Source organism: Giraffa tippelskirchi, chromosome 4 (genome assembly GCF_054371585.1).
Source record: "Giraffa tippelskirchi isolate mGirTip1 chromosome 4, T2T-mGirTip1v1.2.pri, whole genome shotgun sequence".
NCBI classification, from domain to species: domain Eukaryota; kingdom Metazoa; phylum Chordata; class Mammalia; order Artiodactyla; family Giraffidae; genus Giraffa; species Giraffa tippelskirchi.
Genome location: NC_137278.1, coordinates 77,335,355 through 77,357,465, shown reverse-complemented (window position 1 = coordinate 77,357,465; position 22,111 = coordinate 77,335,355). Strand labels below are relative to the sequence as shown.

At 37.0% G+C, this 22,111-nt stretch overlaps 1 protein-coding gene across 16 annotated transcripts in view; it reads left to right on the top strand.

Moving 5' to 3' along the window:
• Nucleotides 1-22,111, top strand: part of EML4 (EMAP like 4) — a 153,686-nt gene that overhangs the window by 109,786 nt on the left and 21,789 nt on the right. For 15 of the 16 annotated variants that reach the window (XR_014082502.1, XR_014082504.1, XR_014082500.1 and 12 more), the window contains 6 exons: nt 5,979-6,113; nt 6,220-6,355; nt 17,357-17,508; nt 18,596-18,721; nt 18,806-18,937; nt 19,668-19,735. Coding sequence is in view for 11 of the 16 variants with exons in the window: in XM_081591997.1 (XP_081448123.1) it covers nt 5,979-6,113; nt 6,220-6,355; nt 17,357-17,508; nt 18,596-18,721; nt 18,806-18,937; nt 19,668-19,735 (749 nt within the window). In the remaining 5 variants the exon portion in view is untranslated. The remainder of the gene's footprint in view (nt 1-5,978; nt 6,114-6,219; nt 6,356-17,356; nt 17,509-18,595; nt 18,722-18,805; nt 18,938-19,667; nt 19,736-22,111) is intronic. The other variant, XM_081591993.1, reaches the window with a different exon arrangement.

Below are 22,111 nucleotides of genomic sequence, written 5' to 3'. Positions count from 1 at the left end.
TAGAGTATTTATCTTTTAGAATATATTATTTGTTTTGCAAGTCCTTGGAAGTATGTTGCATATTCTTAGGTTTCAGGAAAGTACCAGCTGACCAGATTCATCAGATTTGCTGATTTGTCATCATTCTTATGATGGTGGTGGTCTAGTCACTAAATCATATCCGACTCTTGCGACACCATAGACTGTAGCTAGCCAGGCTCCTCTGCCCGTGGGATTCTCCAGGCAAGAATACTGGAGTGGTTTGCCATTTCCTTTTCCAAGCATTCTTATAGTACCTTTAAGATAAAATAGTGAAGCAGCTTCAGCCACTTTCAGTGATGTTTCAGATACATTGTAATACTGAAATGCTGAAATAGTTGGATATCTAATCTCAAAATTAAGACTACATGCTCTACTTGGCTTCTTCTTTAACAAAATGTTATTCAATCTATAAAGATTAAAAAATCTGAAGGAAAAATTCAACCTCGGGAATATGACTGACATAACTGAAAAAACATGCAGTGATAAGTTTTTTGGTCTCAATTATGTTTGTGGGATTATTACATAAAATGCTACAGCGTTTATAGTTGCTGTGGAATAGTGTTAATCCTTTTGTGTGGAGCAGGCTATAACTTGTAGGAAAGGAATGAGGTTAGCATTGCAGCTGCATTCATATGGCTCAGAAAATGGCCTCCCTCTGACAGGCTTTCAGAGGGATCCAGAGGTACAGGATGGCTTTTAAAAGCCTATGACATATTTGCTCTACTCTTAAATAACATCACATTCCTCCTCAATTGCTCTCCAAGTTTTGTTTTGTAGAATCTTCAAGCTTTCAACTTGTTGGATGAAAAGAGGTTATTTCTTTTAGATAGTGTAAGTTAATCTTTTGAAAGAAGTAGGGTAGATTTTATTTTACTTGAAAGAAATATAAGGTGTCAGGAAACCTCAGATTTTAAAAGAACATAAATGAAGATAGATTGTCTTTCAGCCATCGTTCAGAATTTTACATAGAAACATAGGGAAGTTATACCACAGTGAAATACGTAAATTTTGGTCCTTTGTATTAAAGGCTGCCAGGTGAAGTCTTACGGTTTTCCTCCTACTGGCCTCTCCTCAATCTCCTTTCTGGAACCTTCGGTGTATATGTTGCTGAGAGTTACACCCCACATCTTGTGCAAATACCATGTGCTGCTCCCATTGCTCCTGTGGCCTTGGTTACTACTTGATGTGTCCCACATCAGCTAACTCCACCCCAGAGCAACAAGGGCAGCTCTTGTTGCCTGTTGGACATCTTCATATGAATACACCAGCCTGCAATGTATACAGATATGTACTAATCATATTTATTAGCCCCCAATCAGTTTTGCCTCTCAGTGAGTAAGCATCACATTCCACTTACTTGCCCAAGCTGAAAATTCAGGCATCATTCATGACTCCTTTTCCCTCATTTTCACACTCAGCCAGTCAACAGGTGCTTTCAATTCTGTGTCCCTAATGTCTATGTTAGAACTCTTTCTCCCTCTTTTTTTTGTTGTTGTAATTTTTAATTTATTTATTTTTTGGCCACACTGCACAGCTTGTGGGATCTTAGTTCTCTGACCATGTTGAACCCAGGGCCATGGCAGTAAAGTGCCTAATCCTAACCACTGGACCATCAGGGAAGTCCCTATATTAGAACTCTTTCATTGCAAATGACTTCAAAACAACTAAAGGAAACTTAATAAGAATTTATAGATTCACATTTAGAAAGTTAAAGAAGAGATCTAGTAAAGGCAGAGAATTTTGTCTCAGGAATGATTTAAGTCAGGGACTAGATCACTGATTCTGTCCCTCTTGGCTTCTCCCTATGTGTTGACCTTATTCTAGTCTTCTGTAGATAAGTTCTGTCCTAGCCTCCCTATGTGTTGACCTTATTCTAGTCTTCTGTAGATAAGTTCTGTCCTAGCTTATGTCACAAAGGATTGGAGATTTGATACATTACTTGTTAATTTATGTAAATTTAAATTCAGGCAACTTCACAACCTCATTGACAGAAATTAAAGAAGACCTAAATAATCAGAGGATTGTACATTTATAATGAGTAGAAGATAATATTGTAAAGATGTTATTAATTCTTCTCTGCATATTAATCTATACGTTTCAATATAGTCAAAATTCCAGTTTGATTTTTATAGAAGTTGACAGGCGGAACATATGAGGAAATATGAATGGTAAGAATAAACAAAATCACCAAGGTTGATGAGGGTGTAAAGTAACTGGAACTCTCATGTACTGCTGTTGGTCATGTCAATTGGTGCAGCCATTTTAGATAACTGCTGGGTATTACCTAGTGAAGTTGAACACATTCATATGCCTACCCCTCTGACTCATCTTGTTGCACTCCTAAGTATAAACCCTAAAGAAGATAATACATGTGTTGACCAAAAGACAAGTAACAGAAGCAAAAAAGAAAAGAAAGTTACTCAAATGTCCATCAATAAGAGAATGGATAAATCAATGCTGTAGTCTTTCCATGTAAAGGAATACTATAAAACAATTTGCATGAACAAATTGCAATGTATATACCAACATTAAATGTATCTCACAAATGTAATGATAAAATAAGCTAGACACTATATTATTCCACTTAAATAAAACAGACAAAGCTAATCTTTGCTGCTGCAAATTAGGATCGTGGTTATTTCAGTGGAGGGAGAGGATAGTAACTAGAAGAGGGATCTGGGATGTTAGTAATGTTCTGTTTCTTTAGATGCTATACACAGGTGTGCTCAGTTTGTGAGAATTTATCAAACTGTGTACTTAGGATTTGTGAACTTTTCTGATTATATAGTATACATTAATAAAAAGTTAAAATATCCTATAAAGCTACAGTAATACCCAAGTGATTAATTTTCATAGATTATTTCAGTTTATATCTTGAACATCTTGCCACTAGAACTGTGGGTGTGTATACTTGGAAATATTTATACCAGTGTGTTAGTCGCTTGGTTGTGTCCAACTCCTTGCGACCCTGTGAACTGTAGCCCTCCAGGTTCCTCTGTCCATGGGCTTTCCCAGGCAAGAATACTGGAGTGGGTTGCCATTTTCTCCTCCAGGGGATCTTCCTGACCCAGGGATTGAACCCCGGTCTCCTGCATTGTTGGCAGATCCTTTACTGTCTGAGCCAACAGGGAAGCCCGGGGAATATTTATAGTTAGCTTTATAATCCCTAATTAATCAGTTTGGTGTAAGACGTGTTGAATAGTTTTGTTCGAGTGAAAGCTAAGGACTCTTCAGTCAGTCTTTTAAAGATTCTGATTCTGAAAGAGAGATGACTAATTTTGCTTTGTTATTAACGTATTATCTTTTTCTTCCTTTTTTCCTTCCAGTTTTGTTGAAATATAATTGACATACAGCCATGTTTAAGACGTACAGCATAATGATTTGACTTAAATTTGTCATGAAATGATTATCACAATAAGTTTTGTGAACATCCGTTATCTCATATAGATAGAAAATAAAAGAAATAGGAAAAAATCCTTTTCCTTGTGATGAGAATTCTCTTTACAAGTTTTGTATGTAGCATTCAGCAGTGTTGATAATATGTTTTACATTACATCCTTAGTGGTGTACTTTTCTATATATTTTTTTTATTGAAGTATACTTGATTTCCAATGTATTAGTTTCAGGTATATAGCAGAATGATTCAGTTTTTATATATATATATACACACACACATACGTATACACAAACATATGTATATGCATATATATATACACACAGGTATATATTCAGATTCTTTTTTCAATATAGTTATTACAAAATATTGAATATAGTTGCCTGTGCTACATAATAGGTCCTTATTGTTTTATCGATTTTATATTTAGTAGTGTGTATATATTACTCCCAAATTCCTAATTTATCCCTTTCCCCTTTGGTAACCATAAGTTTGTTTACTATAAGTCTGTTTATGTTTTGTAAATAAAATTCATTAGTATCATTTTTTTCAGATTCCACTTTTAAGTGATATCATATGATACTTGTCTTTCTCTGTCTGACTCTTATTTTTGTTGGTTAGTCACTAAATTGTGTCCAACTCTTTTGCAACCCCATGAACTGTAGCTCCTCTGTCCATGGGATTTCCCAGGCAAAAATACTGGAGTGGGTTGCCATTTCCTCCTCCAGGGGATCTTCCCACCCAGAGATTGAACCTGTATCTCCTGCTTGGCAGTTGGATTCTTTACCACTGAGCCACCTGGGAAGGCCCCCCTCACTGACTTAGTGTGATAATCTCTAAGCCCATCCATGTTGCTATAAATAGTATTATTTCATTTCTTTTTATGGCTGAGTCATATTCCATTGTATTTATGTACCACATCTTTATCCATTCATCTGTCAGTGAACATTTAGGTTGCCTCCATGTCTTGGCTATTGTAAATAATGCTGCAGTGAACATTAGGTGCGTATATTTTTTCGAATTATGGTTTTTTTCTAGATATATGCTTTTTTTCGAATTATGGTTTTTTTCTAGATATATGCCCAGGAGTGGGATGGATATGCTGCTGCTGCTAAGTCGCTTCAGTCGTGTCCGACTCTGTGCGACCCCATAGACGGCAGCCCACCAGGCTCTGCCATCCCTGGGATTCTCCAGGCAGGAATACTGGAGTGGGTTGCCATTTCCTTCTCCAGTGCATGAAAGGGAAAAGTGAAAGTGAAGTCGCTCAGTTGTGTCCGACTCTTAGCGACCCCATGGACTGTAGCCTACTAGGCTCCTCCATCCATGGGATTTTCCAGGCAAGAGTACTGGAGTGGGGTGCCATTGCCTTCTCTGGTGGGATGGATATATATATATATATATATATATATATATATATATAAAAGATTGTATGGTAGTTCTGTTTTTAGGTTTTTAAGAATCTCCATACTATTCTCCATAGTGACTTTACCAGTTTACATTCCCACTAACAGTATAGGAAGGTTCCCTTTTCTCCACCCCCTCTCCAGCATTTATTGTTTATAGACTTTTTGATGATGGCCATTCTGACTGGTGTGAAGTGATACCACGTTATAGTTTTGATTTGCATTTCTCTAATAATTAGCAATATCTAACATCTTTTCTTGTGCCTTTTGGCCATCTGTGTGTCATCTTTGGAGAAAGGTCTATTTAGATCTTTTGCCCATTTTTTCCTTTGTGTGTTGGATACTAAGCTGTATATATATTTTGGAGATTTGTCTCTTGTTGGTTGCATCATATGCAAAGATTTTCTCCCTTTCTGTGGGTAGTCTTTTCATTTTGTTTATAGTTTCCTTTACTGTGCAAAAGCCTCTAAGTTTAACTAGGTCCCTTTCTTAGGTTTTTTGCTGGAAAGAGCATAAAAGCTCTTTGTGGTTTTTTGTTTGTTTGATTTTTCATTCTATAGGAATCCATAGTGACCATTCAGCCTTCAGTCTGAGGATGAATCTCTGAATCAGTAATATTTTCTTGAATGAATGATCAATAGTAATAGTAAAAAAACTGGGATTTTTTAAAGACCAAAATGGCAGTGTCTTTAAGACAGAATTTATATTGCTTTTTCATTTGCTAGTTTTAGTGTTCTTTTCCCTGAGTGTGCAAGAAATTAAAACAAAACTGTAATTTGTGTAAATGTCTTTTTAGTGCAGAGTTATTATATATAGATGGCATAAAAGATGATATAATATAAGGACATCAAATTTAAACCATTTAATTCTAAAAATCTATTACTTAAGTTTTTTTCAGGAAAATAGACGTTGAAAGAAAAGGCATTTCCTTAAAAATTTTCCCTATCTTTGGGACCTCCTGATGGTCCAGTGGTTAAGATTCTGTGTTTCCACTGCCGGAGTCACAGGTTTGATTCCCTGGTCAGTGAACTGAGATCCCACATGCTCTGTGTGGCATGGCCAAAAAATAAATTTCCGTGTCTTTGACTATCAGCCTGTAATTGGTATTTAATCAAGATAAGGATATACATGCATCTAAAGCTATATTTCTCTTTTCACAGACAACAAATGAAGTTGTTTTGGCTGTGGGATTCCATCCAACAGATGCAAATATCATAATAACATGTGGTAAATCACATATTTTTTTCTGGACCTGGAGTGGCAATTCACTAACAAAAAAACAGGGAGTTTTTGGGGTAAGGATCAGAATGTTACAGCTTCATTATAGAACTTTAATTTTGAGTAAGCATAAAGTCATCATGCCAAAGGGGAAAACTGAAAATTCTCATTCTTTCATTGTAGAAATATGAAAAACCAAAATTTGTGCAGTGTTTAGCTTTCTTGGGAAATGGAGATGTTCTTGCTGGAGACTCAGGTGGAGTCATACTCATATGGAGCAAAACTACTGTAGAGCCCACACCTGGGAAAGGGCCTAAAGGTACAGTATTCTCATGTTCAAATCATTCTTTTTAGTTTGCAATATCACTATTACAGTCCCATCTGTTACCCAGACCAGGAGAGAGAGAGCTGTAAGGAGACAGTATGAGAGTCACTAACATACATTTCATTTTTTACGGTTCTTTATAACAACCTTTTTTAAAATCAAATTATTTACTCATTTATTAAGCATATATAGCCTACATTTGACTGCCTTTCCTTCCTGGAGATTAGTACAAAATAATTAGAGAAAAGATGATACAGATGCCATGTTAAAAACTATAGAGATTGAGAGAGAAGTCACCCCAGTCTTCAGTATTTTGTGAAGCCCTCACAGAAGAAATGGTATTTAAGCTAAACCATAATGAATGTAGAACACTACGGAAGATAGGGAACCTTAATCCCAGTTACGGATCAGTGTACATTAAGGGAGAAAAATGGTTATGACTGTGACGCATCCGGGATAGTGTGAATAACTTTGTCATGTGTTAATAGAAACAAGAAATAGCCAGCATGAAGGAATGACACTTCCAGGATAGTGTGAATGAATTTGTCATGTGTTAACAGAAACAAGAGATAGCCAGCATGAAGGAAACACTGTTTTAAAAAATAGTAGTGTTTTGCAGTTGCTCTTATCAATTTAAACTAATATATACTAAGCCCTTGAAAATTCAAATACAGATTAAAGATACAGATTTTTTTGAGTTACTCACAATAATCCTTAAAACTGATTGAGTTCACCATGGCAGAGAGAAGAGCTATGAGGCCAAGGATACTTTGTCCCACAGTTAGATGACCAGAAAAGAGCCTGCAAGGATTACAGATTTTTAAAAAAGAAAAGTTCATAAGACAGAACTTTTTATTTAGTGCTCCTGAACAAGGAAGAGAAGAAAGTTCCCAGGAGTATCAGGAAGGAGGTCTATAAGAAGGTCAAGAAGAATAAGAACCAAGAAAAGACCGTTAGAAGTTCACAATTTCAACAGAAAAATGAAGGCTGTAGAACAGCTGAGTGTAGAATATAGCCAGTTTTTAAATGGAGAATTTGGAGAATCCCAGTTGAAAATGGAATGAAAAATAGTTACTTGAATCAGTAGTCTTTTTAAGGTTGAATAAACCTGAAAGTAAAATGAATATTGTGGTGGAAAAAAGGTGAAAACTCTTAAGAGAGATGGGAATAATTGGATTGGACATCAGAAGAAAGATTATCCTTGAAAAAGAGCGATACTCTACATTTATTCTGAAACTGGAGCTTTGGAAAACTAGTATCTTATGTGGCTAAATGACAGAGGTCATGCAGAATTAACATTGCTCTCAGTAAAAGCAGCTCTCTGTTAAAAGCTTGAAGTTATTTTTCAATGGGTAATATAAGAATAGTATACATCATGTAATATAGTATACAGTAGTATACATATACTACTAGTACTAGCATACAGTAGTATACATCATGTAATCAGACTCCATTACTTCAGAAATCTATTTGTTGGGGTTGGGATCCAGCTGAAACCTTAGACCTGTCTGTGGAAATGAGATTTATTAGAATACTAAAACTGAAGACCTGCAAAATTTAGAGGTATCATTTTCTAAATACTCATTAAAATTGTCCTTATCCACTTAACAAAGGATGGGCCCAAGGACCTTTTCCTTTCTTTTTTTTTTAATTTTTGAAAATTTTTATTGAAGTATAGTTGATTTACAATGTTGTATTAGTTTCAGGTGGATTGCAAAGTAAATCAGTTATAGGTATACATATATACACTGTTTTTTAGATTCTTTTCTTATATAGGCCATTACAGAGTACTGAGTAGAGTTCCCTGTGCTATACAGTAGCTGCTTATTAGTTACCTGTTTTATATATACTAGTGTGTATGTGTTAGTCCCAGTCTCCCAATTTATCCCTTCTCCTTCTTACCCCCTCAGTTCAGTTCAGTGGCTCAGTCGTGTCCGACTCTTTGCGACCCCATGGACTGCAGCATGCCAGGCCTTCCTGTCCATCATCAACTCCCGGAGTTTACCCAAACTCATGTCCATTGAGTCTGTGATGCCAGCCAACCACCTCATCCTCTGTTGTCCCCTTCTCCTCCTGCCCTCAATCTTTCCCAGCAGCAGGGTCTTTTCACATGAGTCAGTTCTTTGCATCAGGTGGCCAAAGTATTGGAGTTTCAACTTCAACATCAGTCCTTCCAATGAATTTCAGGACTGATTTCCTATAGGATGGACTGGTTGGATCTCCTTGCAGTCCAAGGGACTTTCCAGAGTCTTCTCCAACACTACAGTTCAAAAGCATCAATTCTTCGGCGCTCAGCTTTCTTCACAGTCCAACTCTCACATCCATACATGACTACTGGAAAAACCATAGCTTTGACTAGATGGACCTTTGTTGACAAAGTAATGTCTCTGCTTTTTAATATGCTGTCTAGGTTGATCATAACTTTCCTTACAAGGAATAAGCGTCTTTTAATTTCATGGATGCAGTCACCGTCTGCAGTGATTTTGGAGCCAAAAAAAATAAAGTCAGCCACTGTTTCCACTGTTTCCCCATCTGTTTATTTGCCATGAAGTGACGGGACCAGATGCCGTGATCTTAGTTTTCTGAATGTTGAGCTTTAAGCCAACTTGTTCACTCTGCTCTTTCACTTTTATCAAGAGGCTCTTTAGTTCTTCTTCACTTTCTGCCATAAGGGTGGTGTCATCTGCGTATCCGAGGTTATTGATATTTCTCCCAGCAATCTTGATTCCAGCTTGTGCTTAATCCAGCCCAGCGTTTCTCATGATGTACTCTGCATATAAGTTAAATAAGCAGGGTGACAATATACAGCCTTGACATACTCCTTTCCTGATTTGGAACCAGTCTGTTGTCCCATGTCCAGTTCTAACTATTGCTTCCTGACCTGCATACAGATTTCCCAAGAGGCAGGTCAGGTGGTCTGGTATTCCTATCTCTTTCAGAATTTTCCACAGTTTATTGTGATCCACACAGTCAAAGGCTTTGGCATAGTCAATAAAGCAGAAGTAGATGTTTTTCTGGAACTTGCTTTCTTTTTCAGTGATCCAGTGGATGTTGGCAATTTGACCTCTGGTTCCTCTGCCTTTTCTAAAACCAGCTTGAACATCTGGAAGTTCACGGTTCATGTATTGCTGAAGCCTGGCTTGGAGAATTTTGAGCATTACTTTACTAGCATGTGAGATGAGTGCAATTGTGCGGTAGTTTGAGCATTCTTTGGCATTGCCTTTCTTTGGGATTGGAATGAAAATGTACTTTTCCAGTCATGTGGCCACTGCTGAGTTTTCCAAATTTGCTGGCATATTGAGGGCAACACTTTCACAGCATCATCTTTTAAAATTTGAAATAGCTCTACTGAAATTCCATCACCTCCACCAGCTTTGTTCGTAGTGATGCTTCCTAAGGCCCACTTGACTTCACATTCCAGAATGTCTGGCTCTAGGTGAATGATCACACCATTGTGATTATCTGGGTCGTGAAGATCTTTTTTGTACAGTTCTTTTGTGTATTCTTGCCACCTCTTCTTAATATCTTCTGCTCCTGTTAGGTCCATACCATTTCTGTCCTTTATTGAACCCATCTTTGCATGAAATGTTCCCTTGGTATTTCTGATTTTCTTGAAGAGATCTCTAGTCTTTCCCATTGTATTATTTTCCTCTATTTCTTTGCACTAATCACTGAGGAAGGCTTTCTTATCTCTCCTTGCTGTTCTTACCCACGTCAGTTCAGTTCAGTCGCTCAGTCATGTCTGACTCCTTGCAACCCCATGAATTGCAGCACGCCAGGCCTCTCTGTCCATCGCCAACTCCCGGAGTCTACCCAAACCCCTGTCCATCGAGTCGGTGATGCCGTCCAACCATCTCATCCTCTGTCGTCGCCTTCTCCTCCTGCCCCCAGTCCTACCCAGCATTAAGGTCTTTTCCAATGAGTCAGCTCTTCTTTACCCACTAGCAGCCGTCAATTTATTTTCTGCATCCTTAACTCTATTTCGGAGAAGGAAATGGCAACCCACTCCAGTACTCTTGCCTGGAAAATCCTATGGACAGAGGAACCTGGTAGGCTGCAGTCCATGGGTTCGCTAAGGGTCGGACACGACTGAGCGACTTCACTTTCACTTTTCACTTTCATGCATTGGAGAAGGAAATGGCAACTCACTCCAGTGTTCTTGCCTGGAGAATCCCAGGGACAGGGGAGCCTGGTGGGCTGCCGTCTGTGGGGTCGCACAGAGTCAGACAGGACTGAATTGACTTAGCAGCAGCAGCAGTAACTCTATTTCTGTTTTGTAAATAAGTTATTTTGTACCTTTTTGTAGATTCCACATATAAGCGATACAATATATTTGCCAAGTACCTTAACAGCTGTTGGATAACATAGTTGTTTGTAATATAGAAAGATAGTCCCAATTACTACCTTTGTGGTACATTTTATGCCTTTCTCATTTCCTTTTCCCAACATAGCAACAGACTACAGGACTCACTCTCCCCTGGACTGAGTCTGGAGGTATCTGTGTGAGCAGTGTGCATGGCTATATGGTAAAATGGGAGCAGAGAGAAAAAAAGAATAAATTCATAGTTAGTCCCTTTCTTCTTTTCTTTTTTTCACTACAGCTCCTCTTCCCACCCCCAGTAGTGAGCCTTGGAATTCATTCAACATTACCTCAAATTAGTTTTCCTCAAAAATACAGATATATTTTATTTCCAAGTCTCATTTGTGCTCAAATATACAGGTCCACTTTGCCCTTTTCTATGGTACATGAAGAAATCAGAGGAAAGGCATTGAAAGTAGCCTTTTTTCACATATACACTAATGTATATAAAATAGATAATCAGCAACAACCTACTGTACAGCACAGGGAGCTCTCTTCAATATTCTGTAATAACCTTTACAGGAAAAGCATCTGTAAAAGAATGGATAATGTATAACTGAATCACTTTGCTTTATACCTGAAACTAACACAACATTTTCTATCAACTATACTCCAAAATAAAAACTAAATTGAAAAAAATAGCATTTATTCAACCCTATTTATCCTTACTGTCTAAGGACAGTAAAACTGAAGCAGTATCCAGAGAACCATATATAATACTTCCTTCAAGGTAGGAGGTTATGAGAGAAAAATTAGAGACCTTGTTCTACAGTCAGTGGATTGGAAGTAGAGAGAGATTCTTTATTAGTAGCAGCAGGGAAAAAATAAAAAAACTAAGCCTGTCAGTCTCTGAGTTCCACAAATTAAAAAGGAGAGGGAGAAAGAAAAAGGAGGTTATGGGGAACCAGCCTGAGGTTCCTGAGACATTTCCCCTGAGGATTTCTTTTTATATTTGTGACATTACTGTCTTCCACTTCACACCCCTTTTCCATGTGTGAAAGTGAAAGTCGCTCAGTTGTGTCCAACACTTTACAACCCCATGGACTGTACAGTCCATGGAATTCTCCAGACCAGAATACTGTGGTGGATAGCCATTCCCTTCTCCAAGGGATCTTCCCAACCCAGGGATCGAACCCAGGTCTCCTGCATTGCAGGGGGATTCTTTACCAGCTGAGCCATAAGGGAAGCCCTTTCCATACATAAAAACCAAGAATTGAAGACATGTATTAATTAATTAGCCAAGAGCCTTCAGAGCTAGCAGTTGAAATGAGTTCTCTCATTTCAGTTTGATGATCTTCCACCAACATCCTTAGTGCAAGCAAGTGACCACATGTGCAGTTGAGGCATCATGAAGGATGGACAATAAATTCCTTCCAGTACTGGCACCTGGCCTGAGCACTGTAGCCATTGCAAAGTAGATCATCAGTTATGATGAAAGGAGATAACTTAAGAAGAGTCAGATGGAAAAGGTGATTAGGACAAGGCCTGGGGAAAAGACCTGTCCAGAACCTCTGTGCCCTCTTCAGGAATAACACTCTCTCCAAGTCTCCATGTGTTGCCTGACCCAGAAGCCCTGGGTTGAGGATCCTTAAGAAAAAAGAGAGAAGAGCAGTATTATCAGTTACCTGCTCCACTCTCTTTCCTTTTTCTTCCTACTCTCTTTTCTCTTTCCTAGGCATATATTTTCAGTATCAGAAATGTCAGAAACAGTATTAATATCAAAACTGTGACTTAAATTGTTGACAGATATTATCCTACCTCTCTGAGTAGAGTTTGGATATAAATGCACCCTTCATTGGCCTTATTGTGCAAGATGAGAGGCTGGTAAAGGTTCCAAATTGTTCTTATTTATTTTCGTTTTTGTCTGAAAAACTGGTGCCTTACCCTTTGTGCAGAGAAAATCTACATAGGCACAAACAGAAAACAGGAAATCTAATCTTGTAAGCTGCTGGGCACATGAAATTTGCTATGTGACTGACCCTATTATGGGCGAACTTGCTGAGAATTTGGTTTCTTCCTTTATATGGAATTTTCCTTTATGTAAGTAAGGCTGGAAAGGATTTGGTGAGTTTAGTAAAATAAATGTGTAAGACTGGATCAAAACAGATGTTCATAGTTTCCATTTGTAAATTCTTGCCCCAAATTTTAATAGATTGATCCAGTTTACATATTCCCTAATAAGATATTTCTGTACCCATGGCAGTCGTTATCAACCAAAATTTCAGTATACTGTCATAATTGCATCTAATAAAGGGACTTTTGGGAATTGCAGAAGTATAATTTCACAACTAATTCTTTTATTCTAGTGAATAGGAGACAAACAAAAACTGTTTTATGCCTCATAAGGAGCTCACTTGCTTCCAAACCACTTTTTCCTTATCTTAAATGTAAATTAAGGGGAATCTTCAAAGTAATTAGTATTTTCTGTTTCCTGTTTTTCCAGTTTTATAATATTTTCATGTATAACCTTGTCTAGCTTCATATGTATAGTTTTTAATATGTAACTTATCTATAGTGACTTGATACTTGTATGTACTGCAAAATAATTACCAAAATAAGTTAACATGCATCACGTCACAGTTACAGTTTTTTTTCTTGTGATGAGAATGATATTTGTATGTACTGCAAAATGATTACCAAAATAAGTTTAGTTAACATGTATCACCTCACAGTTATAAATTTTTTTCCTTGTGATGAGAACTTCTAAGATCTGCTCCCTTAGCAACTTTCAAATTTACGTTATAGTATATAGTCACCATGCTATGCATTAAATTTCAAAGTTTATACCTTTTGACTGCCTTCACACATTTCTTCTACCCCTACCCCCACCTCTGACAACCACCAGTCTGTTCTCTTTCTGTGAATTCTTTTTTTTTTTTTTAGATTCTACATATAAGTGAGATCTCATAGTATTTGTCTTTGTCTGACTTTTTACACTTAGCTTAATGTCCTCAAGATTCATTCATGTTGCATATGGCAGGATTTCTATCTTATTTAATCCCGTTGTATATATATACCACATCTTTATCCATTCATCCATCTGTAGACACTTATGTTGTTTCAGTATTTTCTGTTTCTTACATAGGTACAGGGTATTTGTTATTTCCTACATATATGAAATAGTTCAGAGTTTTTCTTATATGAAAAAATTCAGGATTCTTTGAGGGGGAGGTTGAAAGTATCTATACCCCCCTTAAAATGTTCATTATTCTTAAATCTTTACCAAGTTCCTTAAGGAACTTAGAAACACCATTTCACCAAATAATCAACATGGGCACATTTGCACATTGCTGAGAATATAATGGGATTCCCCAGTGGGTCAGTGGTAAAGAGTTCACCTGCCAGTGCAGATGTGGGTTCAGTCCCTGGGTCGAGAAGATCCCCTCAGGAAGGAAATGGCCACCCAACTCCAATATTCTTGCCTGGGTACTCCCATGGATAGAGGAGCCTGGCAGTCTACAGCCCATGGGGTCACAAAGAGTCGGACATGACTTAATGACTGAGTACACACACAAGAATATAACATAAATTTCAAAGTCTCCCTGACATTTGATTCTATACTTAAACAGGCACAGAAAGCCCTCCAAACAGTCTTTATTTGGCAGTCAAGATAAACTTGCTTTTTATGGAATGTTGTTTCTGTTAGAGTTGAGAATAAAGGGAGGATTTGCAGTTAAGCTTGGATAGACTTGGCCATGATTGTGCCTGGAGGTACAGTAGGTTTTTAAGTACAAGGATAATTATTTTTCTTGGCAGGTATTTCAAACATTATTTGGCTGAAATTAGAATGTCAGAAATATAGGCCCATGAGAAGGAAATCTTAGACTATAAATTACTTTGTAGGTAAATACTATCTAAAGTAGAGTATTTTTATTCTTGATGAAGCATTTGTTCTTCAGTTTTTCCATTTTCTAAGATTCTGTCTTTCTAGGAAGATCTTAAGTGTTTAACAAAGTATTTGTTATGTTTAGAAGTAGAGAAGACTGAATTAAAAATAGAAAAGCTGTATTTCACTTTCCTACTTTCTGATGGAGAGTTGTAAAACACCACACCCCTGCATTGTATAATTTCTTACATGGTACTCTCAGACTACTTTTGTTAATTTGACCATGCATGAGAAAAATAAGCCCATGCTCCCTCTCGCCCCTCACCTCCCACTTTTAACTGCCCAAATAAAGGCAGCAATCCTCTCAGAAAGTTCACATCTCTCAGATGTTCTTTCTCTCTTGATCACATCAGAGCCATGATAGATAATTGGCTGGGTATCCTACTGGACACAGTTGTGTTGTTCAGTGTTTAAAGTATTTTTAGGTGATGAATGTTGATGTGAGCCGAGGCAGTTGACCTGAATAGCAAGTTTGTTGGAGCTCTGCTGAATCAGGCAAGGTCTACTCCAAAGCATGCAGGCCCTTTCCTTTCTCCTTGCCAGAGATACCCATCTATTAAGTTATTTGTGCCACTAGTGCCTCACACTGAGTAATATTGAGAGTCAACTATAGCATAATTTTTTTTAAGATACCAAAGCCCTACAAATTTTAGTTAATATTAACAATATAATGGCAGCTCAAATGGTAAATGAACAATCTCAGTTAACATCTTCTCTGAGATTATACTTCACATACCATAAAATTTTATCATTTTAAAATGTACAATTCAGTGATTTTTAATATATTCAGAGTTGTGTAATTATCACCACTGTCTAACTTCAGAATATTTTTATCACCCCAAAATGAAACTCTGTGCCCATTAGCAGTCACTTTCCATTTCTCTCTCTCCTCAGTCACTAGCAACCACTTACCTTCTTTGGATTTGCCTATGTTGGACAGTTCATATAAATGGAATCATAAAACATGTCATCTTTTGTGAACAGCTTCTTTCAGTTGCATCTTAATGTTTTCAAGGTTCATCCATGTTATTGCACGTATTAGTACCTCATTCCTTTTTGTCACTGAATAATACCACATTTTGTGTATCCATTTGTCAGCTAATGAGCAATTTTATTAGAAAATGAACAGTTTTTTTCTAGTTTGTTGAGGTATAATTGACACATAACTTTGTATATAATATATAATAAGGTGATTTGCTATATGTTTATCTTGCAAAATGATAGCCGCAGTAAGTTTAGTTAACATCCATCACTTCACTAGTTAGAGATTTTTCTCCTGTGATGAGAACTTCTAAGATGTACTGTCTTAGCATCTTCAAATATATGATACTCTGTTGTTAACTGTAGTCACCACGTATTAAATTCTCAGAACTTATTGCTGAAAGTTTGTACCTTTAACCACCTTCATCCATTTCCCCCACTGAATAGTTTTTAAACTTAAAATTTTTTTTTCCCCCAAGGGAATCTAAGGTGTATTTTATTGACTGACTGGTCATGTTTAAACCAGGCTCTACCTGGCCACTATGAACCTGGTAATTAGTCTGCAAGACACCGTCTTCCAAAAAGCTTTTACTGTGGGTTGTTTTTTTTTTTTTTTAGCAGAGTATTTAAAATAAATTTTGTTTTGCACATTGCATACAAGCTGCCCCTGCTTTCTATTTATTATTTATTTTTAATTTTTTTTAATTGGAGGATACTTGCTTTACAATGTTGTGTTGGCTTCTGCCGTACAACATCATGAATCAGCAATAAGTATACATTTATCTCCTCCCTCTTGAGCCTCTTTCCTACCCCATGCCCCTTCTCACCCCTCTAGGTCATCACGGAGCAGCAGGCTGAGCTCCCTTAATTCTAGGAAGAGCTTCTCTGAGTAAGGCATCATGAATACCAAGGAAAAAGCCTTGAGTACCAAACTCTTTTATCTTCACTCTTAAGAAAGAGGCTTTGATTATATTTTTATACCTGCCTTGTTCCTTCCTGGGTACTTGTGAAGTGCTGAGAGCTTACGAGAAAGCTGGGCCATTGTTCAGCTTTCACACTGGTATAGCTGTCAGTTTTTAGAATACTTCTCTGGTTGGTCAAAAGCCACTGCTCCAAGCCACCAGTGCCTCTTCTGCCCCATACCTTCCCCAATATCTCAGCCCCATACCTTCCCCAATATCTCAGCAAATAAAAAGGGTTATCCTTGGCAGAGCAGAAGGCCTCCAGGTCAACAGTGGTTAAATGTTAAACATTATGACTGTTGCCCCAAGAGGAAGTGAAGGCTCTTTTGCAAACTTAAAGGAACACTGAATATAAGAGACTTGAGTTCCGGCCACAGCTTTGTCACTAGCTGACCATGTGGTATTGGTTAAGCCAGTTCTATACCTATGTGCTTAGTTATAAAATCAGAGGAGTAATACCTAACTTAACTGTTGAATGAGATGATTGTAAGAGATAGTAAAGTTCTGAGGCTAATATATCCCCTCTTGTCTGTGGAATTGTCACTACTTTAGCCTACCTTTTTGTAAGAATATATTTTGAATTATTTTCAGATTAACTAAATATTGGCATAAATGCCAAAAATTGTATTAAGCTTTGCTATCTGCCTTGTGGAAGAATTGGCTGGAAATAGATTTTTGATCGTTGAGTCATGAGAACTTTTGATTATTTACTCTATAGTTCTGCTAAAGGTTTTTGCCAAAAAGACACTAAAATCTGATGAAAAATGTTATGACTGGTGTTTCTATTTTACCCCTCATTATGTTAGGTGTTTATCAGATCAGCAAACAAATCAAAGCTCATGATGGCAGTGTGTTCACACTTTGTCAAATGAGAAATGGGATGTTATTAACTGGAGGCGGGAAAGACCGAAAGATAATTCTGTGGGATCATGATCTGAATCCTGAAAGAGAAATAGAGGTAAGGATGAAAACAGAACATAAACATTTTAAAATGTTAAACCCTCTAAACTCATGTCTTTTGTCCCACATTAAGATAACTTACACTCTTCTGGAAAATTTGGTATACATTCTTGTCATTTCATTCCCTTGAAATAAACCAGGAAAAAAAGGACTATTCACTAAGCCAAATAATTTGAAAGAATAAGAAAAATGGGCAGAATAATTAACTTGCTTACTTATTTCTGACATTATTTTTTAGTGACCCAAAAATAACCACATAACCATATAAACTTAAAACTTGCCAGACATTTATCAAATATTTTATTCTACTCCATGGTATACAAGATGACCAGCTTAATTTTAAAACTCAAAAATAATCTTTTAAATGATGGACTTAATAATAATTGCTGATTATATCTCTGTATATGTCTGCTTCATGGTATAAACGAAATATATTCATAAAACCTAACAGGTTTTATGTGTTCAGTGAAAGTTGAATTGCGATCTCAAGAAGTGAAATGGTTTAGAATAGTGTTTTAGATCACTGATTGTCAGAGCAAAGGCAAATCTCACAGTTCAGTATTGCTTCTGTTTGTTGATGACTTAAATTTTGAATTTATGCTCAGTTTTTTCTACTTATAACATGCTTTGCAGACAAAAATCTCTTAAAAAGAGAATTCTGACGTAGTGCTCTTGGATTTTATTTCCAAGAAGATATATCCCCATATTATAGATAAAGAAATTTGTCTCAGGCTAAATGGCTTACCCAAAATAATATAACCCATAAGTAACAAAATCAGGCCACACTCTTCATGTAATCTCTCAGAACTTATTCCTTTATCCCCTACTCATAATCCTTAACTCTTGAAATCATATAAAATGTGGATTTAAAATTGAAGCAAAGAATATTGATAATGCATTATGACTTCTGTGTATAAAATGTAAATGTATGGATGAATAATTTATTAACATAAAATTACCTTGTACTTTCAAATTTGAAATTCTGTCATTTATTACCACATAATTGTGTACAGCTATAACTTCAGCCTTCAGGTTGATTAATGCATTGTATTATGTGTCTGGTGACTTTATAAATTTTTTTTTAGGTTCCTGATCAGTATGGAACAATCAGAGCTGTAGCAGAAGGAAAGGCAGATCAATTTTTGGTTGGCACATCACGAAACTTTATTTTACGAGGAACATTTAATGATGGCTTCCAAATAGAAGTACAGGTAAGCTGTATGATTTTAACCATTAACTGAATATTTTGATGATACCCTTTGTTTCTTATAACAATCGGTGTGTTTCTTTTTCAGGGTCATACAGATGAGCTTTGGGGTCTTGCCACACATCCCTTCAAAGACTTGCTCTTGACTTGTGCTCAGGATAGACAGGTGTGCATGTGGAACTCGGTGGAACACAGGCTGGAATGGACCAGGCTTGTAGATGTGAGTAAAGCAAAATGTGATTATAATTTCCCCACAGAAACTCCCTGAAACTGGCAGTTGGTAGCAGCAAAGCAAAAAGGACTCAGTATGGGTTAAAACCAAGTATATTGCTATAGTTCAGTAAAGAGGAAGGGATAAGGGGAGAGTGTTTAGTTACAAAGTACACCATGAACCCACTCCAAAGAAGCAAGTTAACAGGATAGAAGCTCAACTTTTCTGTCAGGTTCAGTGGTAAAAATCAAGAATATTTCACATCTTTATGGAGCGTTAATTGTTACAGAAATGTTTGGGCCGCTGGTGGTGGTGCAATTGGGTTCAGTAAGTACTGCTCACTAACAGATCCTACTGTCTTCTTTTTGAGTTGGCCTCTTACTGTATTTTCTCCCTACCCCACCCAGATATTCACCTTTTCTAGCCTAAAAGGTGTATACACGTTCTTTGCAGACTCTAAAGAACTGTACAAATGTTTGTTGTTATCCTTATTATTGTTCCACTGCCTAGCCGCAAGCTGGTGGTCCTTTCCCCCTACCACTCTGCCAGCATGTGCCCTTCCTGCGCTGAAATTCTTTTTCCTCTTATGTCCATGTGGTATTCCCATTGGCTATAGTAAAGTTGATTGCGATTCCATGTTTATGTGAAACAAGTTATTTTCAAATGTTTTGCCACTCTTCCCATAGATCTAGGGAGACTTTCTCATGTACTCCCCAACAGCTGTCTGTCTCTCTTCTAGGAACCAGGACACTGTGCAGATTTTCATCCAAGTGGCACAGTGGTGGCCATAGGAACGCACTCAGGCAGGTAGGGTCTTTAAGGGAAATGTGAGCTGAGTAATCTTAAGTGGTGGGATGTTTAACCATTATTCAGGAATGTTCTCTGTCTCATCTGGAGAATTGATCTTTTAAGTGGCACAGTTTTATACTTTTTGCTCTTTTCTGTTATGTATACTCATTTAATCACTCAGTAATTTTTTGTTAAGGACCTACCATTTGTTAGACCCAATTGTGAGAGTTCAGGCTACATCACAGTACAAAAATCCCTGCCCCCATGGAGTTCACACATTAATGTGTGTCAGGGGTGGAGGCAGAATAAAAAAATAAGCCCTAACTAATTAAGTTAGTTATTAACTAATTAAGTTAGAAAAATGAAGAGCTATGATGGGGGAGGGTTGAGCATAGGAAGAGGGATCTGGAAGGGTACAGTCATCAAATGATAAATAGGGAGGTCAGGATAGGCTTCACTAAGGAAGGTGGCAGTTCAGCAGACTTGACCCTCCTTTGTGACATTTTCTGTGGTATCAGAAAACTTCTGTCCTCGTTATCTTTAAAAAGGGAAGGAAATCAAATCTGAAATAACCCAGTTGAGCTTTTGTTTGAGCTATAGCTTTTTTCCTTCTTGAATGCTACATAGGTAAATAATAAAGGTATGTTTCTTGAAATTGTTACTAATTACTTATCTTTGCAGACCTTGTATAGTACCTTTCTAAGACCATTAAGTAATATATATTTATTATCTGTATTTTTTAATTGTCCTTTTTATTCCCTCTGCTACTAAGTAGCCCTCATTGCAAATAACTTAATTTCTTTTTTAAAGAGGCAGAGGAAAAATATAAAGTCAATTTTCAAAAGTTAAACCCATAAAAAATGTGGAATGCTGATTTCTAATAAGGTGAAAGTATTGTGAACACACTTATATAAATATTTTTATGAGTGTAACAAATATTTCCAATCATCCAGTTTATTTCAGTTCAGTTTAGTTACTCAGTCGTGTCCGACTCTTTGTGTCCCCACGGACTGCAGCACGCCAGGCTTCCCTGTCCATCACCAACTCTCAGAGCTTACTCAAACTCATGTCCATTGAGTCAGTGATGCCATCCAACCATCTTATCCTCTGTTGTCCCCTTCTCCTCCCGCCTTCAATCTTTGCCAGCATCAGGGTCTTTTCTAATGAGTCAGTTCTTCTTATCAGGTGGCCAAAGTATTGGAGCTTCAGCTTCAGCATCAGTCCTTCCAATGAATATTCAGGACTGATTTCCTTTAGGATGGACTGGTTGGATCTCTTTGCAGTCCACGGGACTGACTCTCAAGAGTCTTCTCCAACACCACAGTTCAAAAGTATCAGTTCTTCGGCACTCAGCTTTCTTTATAGTCCAACTCTCACATCCATACATGACTACTGGAAAACCCATAGGTTTGACTAGATGGTTTATTTAATTCCAGTTTACTTAATTCTAACTAAATTTAGCCATATAGAGTTTTTTTTTAATCAAGTTTTCCCCTTTGGCTGTTAGATACAAATTAATACCTTTGGAAAATAGAAACATTTTCAAAATCCTCCTCATTTATAGTGCTCAGAATCATGGAAGAACAGGTCTTACGGTAAAGATAAACTTTGAAATGTGGGTGTGTAATTAGAGGTATTATTTGAGTGGTTTTGAAATAGCAGAATTCTAGAATTAGGCTGCTTGGGAGCATAATTGGTGATAACTTGCAAATGTAGATGACTTTCCTATCTCAGATTTCCTCAAAATACATATCAGTAATAGAGTGTTACTTGGACTAAACAGGCATATGGCAGGCCACTTTGTAGAATTCGGAGGAAGTTTATTTTCTGTTTTACAAAAAACATATGTCTTAAGCATATAAGAATCACCTATAGTGGTGAACTGGTTTTCAGGAAACCACAAAGGAGTTTACTTCAGATCTATTTTGGGGGCAGCTGAACAGATATTACAAATGCTAATGTCAATGAAACAGTAAGAGTAAGAGCTACCCTTTATTTACAGTCTGATGACACACCTTGTACTAAATTATTTTCATGTTGTACTTTAAATTTTAACAAGAATGCAACAAAATGTTCATTAATATCTCCTTTGCACAAACAGGAAACCCAAGACCCAAGTCACATGAGTCACTTGTGCTTGAGCTGGGATTTAACTCAGGTTCTATATGATTCAAGTTCTATTTGGTTTTAAAGCTTGTCTCTTTCCAAGACTCCACCAGTACTCTTTTGAGATGTGCTTATAGTGTTTGTAGTATTACTTAGAAATATTACAAGGAAAGTTTATCTTTGAAGGTTGAATCACTGTCTGACATAGTGTTTTAAAAGCATTTACTGTGTATAATAAGGAGTTCAACACTGAGTGAAGTAGTAAGTGCTGCTGCTGCTGCTAAGTCG